The sequence below is a fragment of the Lygodium microphyllum genome, chromosome 20, assembly GCF_053477565.2.
Source record: "Lygodium microphyllum isolate KBCC chromosome 20, Lygodium_microphyllum_v1.1.10, whole genome shotgun sequence".
Lineage (NCBI taxonomy): Eukaryota > Viridiplantae > Streptophyta > Polypodiopsida > Schizaeales > Lygodiaceae > Lygodium > Lygodium microphyllum.
This window is the reverse complement of record NC_141154.1, coordinates 103195830-103207139: the sequence shown is the minus strand read 5'-3', so window position 1 is coordinate 103207139 and position 11310 is coordinate 103195830. Positions and strand designations below refer to the sequence as shown.

General features: G+C 36.3%; 1 protein-coding gene across 1 annotated transcript; it reads right to left on the bottom strand.

Moving 5' to 3' along the window:
• Positions 1 to 2347: 2347 nt before the first annotated feature.
• On the bottom strand, positions 2348 to 3258 carry LOC148019191 (uncharacterized). Its single transcript, XM_087701162.1, has 2 exons — positions 2795 to 3258; positions 2348 to 2582 (listed from the first exon to the last, which is right to left on the bottom strand). Exons 1-2 carry the CDS (start codon positions 3150 to 3152, stop codon positions 2563 to 2565), a joined length of 378 nt encoding a protein of 125 aa, XP_087557288.1. The 5' UTR covers positions 3153 to 3258; the 3' UTR covers positions 2348 to 2562.
• Positions 3259 to 11310: the final 8052 nt, after the last annotated feature.

The following is an 11310-nucleotide window of genomic DNA, read 5'->3' as shown; positions in this document are numbered from 1 at the left end:
TTCCTTTTTAGTTAATATCTATAAAAATTTTGGAGAATATTTTATACAAAACCCTTCTCTTTTTTGTAAGTTTCCAATAATATAATTATCCTTCTATTGAAGTTTTATGATATGAACTTTTTTTATAAGTGAACTCTTGAATCCCTTGATAACCTCCCTACTCCTCAATATGGTACTTTGATGGAGTTGCAAGGGTATTTATCATCATGATGTTTTTACAATTCAACATATTCTTTATTCCAAAGTATGTTTGGATAGTGTAGTTTTTGTCCCATATGATGCTTTAGCACCCTTTTAAATATAAGCAAGAGGACTCGAAGTAGGAGCCTTAAATGAGATTGGAATCATTATATGTTTATCAAAGGATGTGGGCTTTATATTTATGAGGGGAGGCAAGACAAGCTCCGTAGGTTTCAAACAAGATAAGCTCCCAAGGAGTCCACGTTATAAAACATATAAGATACCACGTGAGTTCAAAAGAAAGGGTATTATATTTAGTAAAAATTACAAGATTATATTTACAAAAGGGATTTTTTTATCATAATTTGAAAAAAAATTGTAAGTTTAGTAATGTAAAAGGGGTCATTTTAAGACCTTATATCATGTAAAAAAAGGATATTTCTTAATATCCTTTGAATGCACATTATATAGACGATTTCTTATAGGTGGGTCCCCCTAGGAATAATATCATATAGATATAAATTCCTGTTCTCCTTTTCCTTTAGACTCTCAATACTTAAATTAATCTTTTTTTTGTGTTCGTTCCACTTTTGATTAAGATGAGCTTGAAAATGCTCTCTGCATAGATTATGTCGAGATGTCTTGTAGTAAATGCATATGTTTGTGCATGTAAATATGTCCACATCTACAAGTATGCAAAGAAATGTATTTTTACATGCATTTCTAAACTTAATTCAATGTTTGCCCATATCTTTGTAAAAAAAGCGCTAAGCATTGTACAAATGAATAACATGTCTTTATGGGTGCAAGAAGGTAGGTGAGTTTAGGGTATGGCAAACATATCTTTACACACATTTTTGTGAACAAGTCCACGGTTTGCCAAAAATAGCTCTCTATATTGTGTAGACTAATAGTAATGGATTACTAAACATGTAATAACACGAGTGAGATTTTTTATGCTATTTAGGGTTTTTAATCCATGTCTCTTTATTTTCATATCTAGTATACTTAATTTCATTTAATTTGGTATTGTTCTATAGATAGAGGCATATATCCTTGTTTACATCATTATAGGTGCCATACTACTTTGTGGTGCAATGGCTTGCATATTTAGTAAAGCATTGCAAGCAAAGATGGAGATGCATGATGAAGAGAAAAACATTGCACTCACTCCATGTACCATGCATATATTTTCATGAGGAAAACAGAATCCTTGTCATAGCAACAAGCACTTTCTGGGAGTGAGCCCCAAGTGCGCCACTAAAGCATGCTCATCAGGATGTTTTATTGAAAGTTTTAGTAGGTTTGAATTTCAAATATTGTATGCAAGCCAAACTTGGCATTTTTGTAAGCTCATATTATAAATATAATGCAAACAAGAGTACAAATTCCTCTATCTCTTTTTTAACTTTCAAACATTTTATTATGTCAAGAATTGATATTGTGTGTGTATTTTAACACAATGTGGGTAGAGTTCATATATTATATAGCCACAATTTTGTAACTAGCAACTCCCTAGTTTTTTTTTTGTATTGCATGTCTATAATTTCACAAATATGATCATGATTTTTTAAGTACATTTAAAAAAAATAAAAAAGTAAACTTTAATTCTTTTTTAAAATTATTATTTTTTCCTACTAAGCAAATGATGCTAATGGACCCAATGACTACTGCACTACAAAACCTAGTTCTATATTATGTGAGTTGAATGAGTTCTTGACCATGAAATGTTACATATCATGTATGAATGTTTGAGGGGTATTTAATAAACCCCTAAAGCCAACTAATTGTTGTGAATTATATAAATCATTTTACTTTAAAACCAATTTGAGAGAGCATAATTCAAGAATTCACAATCATTTAGAGACTTATCGTTGAAGGGTTGTATGTCCATGCACACGCACACACATGCACGCGCGTGCACACATACACATGCGACTTCAAAAGTTGTAAATTCTTACTAGTATTGATATGCCTTTAACTTGGATTGGCACCTAAGGTTGTCTTTATCTATTATCGGTGTAAGAAAGTTGTCTTTATCTATTATAAGTGTAAGACCATCTAAAGGTAACACGAGTAACGAACAAACAATTCATATCATGCTCATAAACAGGTAAGAGGATTGATTCGATGTATCTCAATCACTCCAATCTTTGTTCTATGGACATGAAAGAAAATAGAAATGTTTAGTTTTAAAGGCTGTATTTTGAATACACAGATGTCTAGCATAAGAAGACAAGACCCATACCGGTCATGGCATGACAAATGGAAAACTACACATCTATGTAATGCTTCTACATTCTCACATTTGAAAGTATCAACGCAAACATGGATTAATGAAATAAGCGAAGCTTCTCTTGAATCATGTAGGTCAATTTGGTTCTAGTTGCCCCATTGAACACCTGCAAAACCGAGGTCAGTTCCGAATTAGTGTGAAAGATTATTTTAGAAAGAGACACGAGGAGACCTAAGCAAGCGTGGACAATAACACACTTATGGGAAGATGTAAGCAAGTGAGGATGATGGACTCATCTCAGCTCAAACCTACGTAATGCGTATGAATCCAAAGGTTAAGTTATAAACTTGGAAATAGAAAAGTTATATGTTTAGAGACCTCCACAGGTTGTGCCGGCTGGAACCTGGACACCACAGGTGTGGACGACGTCCTTGACGGCCTGCTGGTTGATGACGTCGGCGATGTAGGAGGGGACGCGATTGCAGACACAGTCTAGAGGGGCGGACTGGACGGCGTCGCAGCAGGGCCCGGGGTTGCTGGGGAGCGGGGGCGAGAAACCCATCACATACTCCTTGCAGTTGCTTACCAGTGCATTCACGCTGTCGTCGCAGGCGGCAGCTGTATCGTCATCCTCCGCAATATTATGGGCCGTCGGCCGCCCGGCAGCTGCTACTGCGAGGCTCACAACAGTTAAAAAGGCCAGCAGTGCATGAACAGCTGCTCGACGAGCTGCCATTTAGCGAGCGCGCGGGCCGAGAGAGAGAGAGAGAGAGAGAGAGAGAGAGAGAGAGAGAGAGAGAGAGAAAGAGAGAGAGAGAGAGAGAGGCGTGTGTGCGTGTCCTTGTGATTGGGTTCGCCGAATTTCTCAGTCTTTGCCTTGAAGAGCTAGTCTAGTAGACCTCCTTTATAGACGCACTATCCGAGGCCGCTATCTACGTACCTGTCAAACGCTCAAGTCTGGACGGAAAGATGCGACAGAGAAACCCAACAAAAGAGGTGCATGCATGGCCACCCGTGACTCTGTCTGCCGTACTGGAACAACGGTTTGTTGACATGCCTTCCATCTGAACCACTCCTTTCGACTGTGGCAGCTCCTCCACGCACCTTCGTAATATTTGTACCCCCTGTAGGTAAAGAGCCTTCTCGTTACATCTCACTTTGATCCGTGCATTTCAACCTGAGCCACACACACAAAGGTCCACCCTTTGCTAAGCGTTGATATATTAAGCTACATCTATATCTAGCTATAGATATATGATCCAAAGCTTTCGTATATGCCACGTGTTGTCCAAGTATAAGTTTTGGAGTTATGATCAACAATAAAGCTTGAATTTTTTTTTGGGGATTTTGGCATTTGAATGTTGATGGGACATACCTTGTAGTCTATCAACACATCAAGATGGGAGAGATAGTTCCTTTGCCTCACATTGCGAGCCTTGGTTTTATTTCTTTGTTTTCATTCGGATTGTCAACCACCATCGTCATCCTTTATCTCCTTCTCCCACTACCTTTGTAGCTTAGAGTATGCAATTCAAGTTTTTGAACTCAAGCAATGGATGCTAGTCTGAGGTTAGTCAACTAAGTCATGGGGAATGCCATTTTTCTAGTTACATGGCCAATGGCAAAGACACCATAATTTTTATAGGTTGGAGATTAGGCATGGATAGACATGATTTCAACAACTATAACATGTATGTAACCACAGTGGCTTCTTCTATATGAATGCATCCCATGATGACTGCATTAACTGGGTGACCAATGGGTCTTGTATACTCAATGGGATGATGTTTCTCATATTCGTTTGGATATGGACCCATGTGAGTTATAGTCATCATTGTTGCCAAGTGGAGCACATGGTAAACTTTGCATCTTCAAACCTAAAAGCTTACAACTCGATATAATTATACAAGTTAATGAATTAAGAAAGAAGATAGTGAAACACACAACAATGCCTAACCCTAGCTCATGACAAAATGAGGGGAAAAGTCATGCTGTATGATCCTACATTAGGAAATTGTAGATGATATAATCATATAGGTGTACATAAATTTTTAATACAAAGAAAATGTTTAATAAATCAAAAGAGAATGTTCCACTTAGACCTACACGTGGTTGTAATCACTATAAAAATTGTCATACATAGATGATTTCTTTGATGTGACCATCACATTTCAAATGGATTGGCAATGTGCTGAACCCCCCAAATTGAGTCTTGTCGAAACTTTCAATTGCAATCTATGCTAAGTAAGAAATAATCAAACTGATTTTTGCCTTATCAACCAATTATGCACACAATCCTCTCATTTTTTCCTTCTCGGCAAGAAGTGAAAAATATAAAGAAAAAGAAACTATCCATAAAGCAAAATGTTATCTTAATCCCTAAGGATCAATTTGTGAGAAGGGGCTACTCATGTTTATTTTTTGGATAAATTTACTTTAGGTAATTTACCACAATGTTACCTATTATAAAACTGTAGTTTGTAGTTAGTAGTATTTTCTATATAATTCTGTGTTATCATTACTCCTACTATTGGTTACATAATTCCTAATTATAATAACTAGGTGCTCCACACCTAGATTCTCCTAGTGATTTGCATTAACGTTACTAACAGTTAGGGTACTTAATGTCCTAAGACATTTTGTGTAGCAAGAGGGTTTGCACATAGGTATTGTATTTTGGTTCTATGGCTTGCATACAAAATCATGCCATGATATTTAGTAAGGGAAGAGATGCTTTGGGTTTTTCTTGTCAAGTGAAACCCGATCTAATAGTAGTGTAGCATCTATCATGAGCAAATGTACGCAAGAATCGTACACTTTACAACATGTTTTGAGGACATGGTTTAGGGTTTTTTGGTTGCTGAGTGTTGGGACTTAAGATTTCAATTGGCAAGGTGGAGGGAGATGGTAAGGTTTTAGATGGGAGGCTAGGTTGAGGGATCTAACTCTTTTCTTTCTTCGAGGGAGGGGGGAGTGTAGGTCAGGGTTGTAACATTTTAGGGGCCAACTTGGGGGGTCACTCATGAATATATGTAAGTATAACATGAGTTCAAAATAAGGGATTTTTAAAATATCATTTTTACACATTTTTTACGTACAATAGGGGGTCATATAAAGGAATTACTTATAGATTGAATAAAAAAGGGTTGTGTTTTATTCATGAAAATTTCACAGATTAGGATATTTATAAATAGGCCATGAACTCTCATTATATAGAGGATATATATATAGTGAACCCCTCGAGGGGGCGAAGGGGTTAGAAAGCTAATGTTGTTGGATGGGGAAGCTAGATTTGGGAGGGACATGGTTAGGATTTTGGGGGGAGCTATTCAAGGGCTAGATGTTCATGACTTACAGTTGTGGTGACATAAGGAAAGAGGGCATCAAGACTTAGGGAGGCTAGTTTTTTAGGTGAGGAGTTAATTTGGTAGGGGTCTCTAAGAGACACACACACACACATGCACACACAAATAGAGAGAGAGAGAGAGAGAGAGAGAGAGAGAGAGAGAGAGAGAGAGAGAGAGAGAGAGAGAGAGAGAGAGAGAGAGAGAGAGAGAGAGAGAGAGAGAGAGAGAGAGGCTTGATAAAGGACTCTCTCTCAATGTTTCTCTTTCTCCCCTAGGCATTTGCTCTAGCTTGCCTTTCTCTCTTTGTGCTTTTATATTAGAGTTGCTCATAGCAGTCCTGAAGGTATCCCAGATCTTTGGTAGAGTGCAAAGCAAAAACACAGCTTTGAAATCATTATCAATATTGAACTTCAAAGCGGTAAGCTGGCTGAAAATAGAGTTAAACTCACTAAGGTGAGTAGACATTGCAATACCTTCTTTCATATGCAAATCCATGATTTCCTTCAGCAAGTAGGCTTTGCTTGCAGCACTTTTCTGGGGCATACAATTTTGCCAGTTACTTCCAAATGTTATAAGCATAATCCAACCCTTCAATGTTAAACAACAAAGCATCAGAAATCGATAGCTCAATGGTTGAGCGTGCAAGCTCATTCAACTCATCCCAGTCATCCTGCTCTACATCAATTGGTTTTGTTCCCTTTACTTTAATCAACTTTGCTTGCTTCTTCTGCAACAAGATATTATAGCACTGCTTTTGCCAAACTGCAAAGTTGTGTTCTCCTTCAAGCTTCTTGATATGCATAAGATTATTGTCACTGTTGCTATCCATGATTCACAGCCAAATAATTGTATGACAATAAATGACAGCTAATGCCAAGCAATGGAAGCTCCAAAATCCACTCATTAGTATGTTAGGAATATCCCCAAGTATGTAGCAGCAAGAACATACATCAGTTCATTGCCCAAAATTCCTCAAAAGTATTCAATGACAGTAAACATACCAATTTTGTGACAAAAACAGAGTGCAGTCCTAAAATTCCTGACAATATAAGTGCTTGTCTTGCAATTCAAGAGTGTAGTCCTAACATTCAGGAAAAATCTATCTTGAAAGCTCAGAAGGGAAAAAACCTCTCAGATTGATTGAGATTGAGCTCTAAAGATCATGCAAAGGTGCTAAAAACATCACCATAATGTTCTTGCATAGAAACATATCAAATTTCTTGACAGTGAGATATGATGTCCTGAATATGCAGGAAATTATCCTGAATGTATAACAATAGGCCTATAGGTAAAGATGACCCCAAAATGAACTTTAATCACTACTCAAATTCATTCTGGAATCAAATCTAACCATGTAACATCAACTATAAGCATGGATACTTGGTTTAGAATGTCCGAGACCAAGTCTAGAAGCAAGATATAATGCATACGCAGTCAAAATAACACTATATTAGAGAGTTTGGAAATCTCCCAAGTTCCACTCTCAAATTAGAAATAAAGATTTGACCATGTGGCTAAATCTTAATCCATTTTTTGACAATGGAAATTGGTACTCTCATTCTATATAGTATCTAGAAAAAGTTTCACCTTCAAGGAAGGGGGTAACAATTTGACCATGGGACCAAATATTGACCATCCTATAAATTCCCAAAGTATATAAAAATTCCCAAACTCCCTAATATAGTGTTAAATGTCATTCAGCCCTATTATTCCAGCAGCCAAATATGTCAGCAAAATGAGTCAAATCCTTGCCAAGATTAGTTCAAAATGGCCTCAAGACAATGCCACATGGTTCCCAAAGCATCCAGCATCAAGATACATCTAAATGGCTATCATATGAGCATCAATCTTAAGAGAGAAGGTGCTGCCCTGTTTATTATAAATCTGAATACTGTGTATTTCAAACCTGAAGCTGAATGTATATTAGCCCCAAGTGTAATACTACACTTCAATGCTCAATGTTAAGCATTAGATGCAAAGTTTGGAGCACAACCATAATGCCAAATGAAGAGGAGCAACTCTATTCTAGGTCATGAGCATGCTCAAAACTAGATCAGCATACCCATGCTGATGACACCTTTAGGCTCTAAAGAGGTTGGAATGCTTGTCCAAGTGTTGGAGATGAGGGGCAGGGTCCCCAAGTGGTCAATGATGGCTGCCAACAAGCTCAAATGAAGGGGGAAGCTTCAAGCTTCAAGAAGAAGCTTCAAACCTTGTTGCCCTGTGCCTGCAGACTCTTCAGAATGAACTCTTCTTCAACTTCAAGCTCATGCACCTGAAGAAATGCCAAGCTCTTGACTGCTTGGACCAAGATCTGATACCACTTTGTTGAGTTAGCTGCAATGGAGCTCTTGCATAGAGATGCAAGTTGAGAGAGAGAAGAGATAGAGACACACGATTTATGGTACTGAAGAGTGTACCTTAATAATGTTTTAGATAGGTATATATACTATGTACATCCTACCCTTATGGGCGGACACGAGCACTGCCCTTTATCCCAACAATATCATAACATGACACACTCATATTTTATAGCATCAAAGCTTCCAAGAGTGCCATTAAAGCATACAATATCTTCTATTCATGCAACATTGGGGGCCCAAATGTTCATTAATTACCAAAGCTCTCTAGCGACAGCTTCACTTAAGTGATGACAACTTATCATAAAGTGTGATGGCTACTTGCATTTTTTTTTTGTTCACACACACACACACACTCTCTCTCTCTCTCTCTCTCATGCATGCATGCATGATAGAGATCTCTCCTAGTTATCTCACATATTCAAGTGGCCAACTACAATCTTTGAAACACAAATATGAGAACACAATCATGGTCAATGTGAATCAAGGTTAGTGAAAACCTCTTCACACATTATTTAAATATTTTTGACACCAAAGTATGACAAATACACACATATAATATAATCTAGAAAAATGATGTGCATATTTGGTATCCAATATTCGTGAATATTTATCATGTGTGTGATACAATGTGATTGTCCATATGTGTGTGTGATACATTGCGACTATCTCATATTAAAAAATGGTGTATTATTATTTATTTTGTCTAATTTTGAATGGATTCACTATATTTTTGTTTGCTTATTTGTATGTTGCCATGGTTGCTAATTTTACTAACTATTTTCTATGAACTTTTTTTGAAAAAAGAGTAATCCCTATTTTATTATACCTTAAAATTTAGCTATTATAGGCTACACATATCATTAATTCATATGTCATTTAACCTTAATATGTCTATATTGCTATTTTGATTGTTTATATTGCTAAATTTGGTATCCAATATTCATGAATATTTATCATGTATGTGATACAATGTGTGTGTGATACAATGTGATTGTCTCATATTTAAAAAATGGTGGATTATTATATTGTTTTGTAATTTTCAATTTGTTCGCTCTCTTTTTGCTAGCTTATCTAATAAGTTGCTATGTTTGCTAACTTGACTAACTCTTTTAAATTAATTTTTGTACATAAAGATTAATCCCTATTTTATTATGCCTTAAAATTTTACTAGTATAGGCTACACATATCATTAATTCCTATTTCATTTAACCTTATTTTTATGTCTCTATTGCTATTTTGATTCTTGTGAATGGCTATTCTACAAACTTCTTGCACATGCACCTCGAGGGGTTCACTATATATATATTCTCTATATAACGTGCATTCATGACCTATTGATAAATATCCTAATCTATGAATTTTTCTTGAATACAACACAACCCTTTTCTATTCAATATGTAAGTAACCCCTTTATATGACACCCTTCTGTATGTAAAAATGTATTATAATGGTGTTTTAAAAACCCCTTATTTTGAACTCACGTTATATATACATATATTCATAAGTGACCCCCCGAGGTGCACTTAAATCTATCAAGAAGAGGGCTAAGAGGTGAGAGAAAGGAGAGCAGTAGGGAGAGGAGGGAGGAGAGAGAATGAGTGACAAGGAGAGAGATATACCAGAAAGATAGGAAAGAAGAGAGAGAAGCCATTAAAACTGTGAAGAGGATGGTGAGATGAGAGATAGTAATTGTATTATTGCAAAAGATCCCAAAAATTACCTTTTATACATATGCCAGTGTGACAATGTATTATTAATGATCTCTCATTGAAACATATTTTTCCTAACTTCTTACAATCCATCCTTTTGTAAAGATTTTTGCCTACAAAAACAAATTTACAATGGTGAAGAAGGATGGATAAAATAGAGTACTACTTTGATTTCGATATATGAAATATGAGAAATGAATGAAGAAATTGAGATTTGTTGGCATAAAAATGAAAACATTAAGGAAAATCTCTAACATATACATAATATGAATGTATTGAAAAATAAATTTGAGCCTTTGAATCTTCAAGAAATAAACTTTGGAGTGAATAGACAACTTGCTATCAAAATACGCCATGTTGAACAAAACTTCCGCCATAACTTTTGATAGAAGTATCCAAATAAAACATGCCACTTGTCAAATGTAGCTATTGATGAGCACTTTGATCCCTATGTAGGTGGCATATTTTTAAAAATTATGCAAAATAAAAAAAAAATCCTAAACATATTGTTGTTTACATTTTGTCATTCCACTACTGATTATGTCTCAACTCCACTAATCCATCTAGTAGGTAAGGAAACTCATCTAATATAGAATATTTCCTCCAAGAAGCTTTCTCAAGTAGCAAACCTCTCCACTTGATCAAATACTTAATGATGAAATGAGAATGAAGCTTCTTCTCATGCTTACTTATGATCTCCTTAGGGATATGCTGAATAAGATCCTCTTCATCCAAAGGAGGCATCTTATCAACTATTTTCTTAAGCACCATAAAAGGGTTTGAGGTAGCTAACATGAGACAAATTATAAATCCTATTAGAAGAGGGTAGTTCTAGTCTATCTACAAAGTCTTCGATATGCTTTAGAATCTTATAGGGTCCATAAAACATATGAGCAAGTTTGTTATTGGATCAATCCTTCAAAGTATATAAAAATTATGTGGCACAATGGACAGAATCTGAGCAAGGATTAGAGAACACACAAAAAATATGAGAAGAATAGAGACTACTTTAATTTCAAACTAACTAATACAAATATGGCTCTGTTCACCCATGCACTTTCACTGTGAAGCTTAGATGGTGATCCAAATAGATAATAGGCGAAGAGCTTAAGGGTAGACATAAGAACTTTGATTGGGTGAAAGATATATTGATGATGGCTTTTGAGGGGTCTTCCTTTTATAGCTTGTGAAGATAGTTGGTCAGCATATTCCACCATATTATGAACATTCCCTAGTTGGCCAAAGAATGTTCTCTTTACCATTAGGCTGGGGACACTACCCTCGGACCCCTGTCAAGGGGGCTATTGGCCTCTCTGAGAGCCCCCACCACTTTCATAGCTCGCAGACCCCAAAATAAGGGCCCTTAATAACTCCCACATCCCACAACTTGATGCATTGTACCTCGAGTTGCTACTAGCATAACTATTCTATCTAACCCAAATGCTAGATTCACAAAGGTCACATTTTCCCATCGG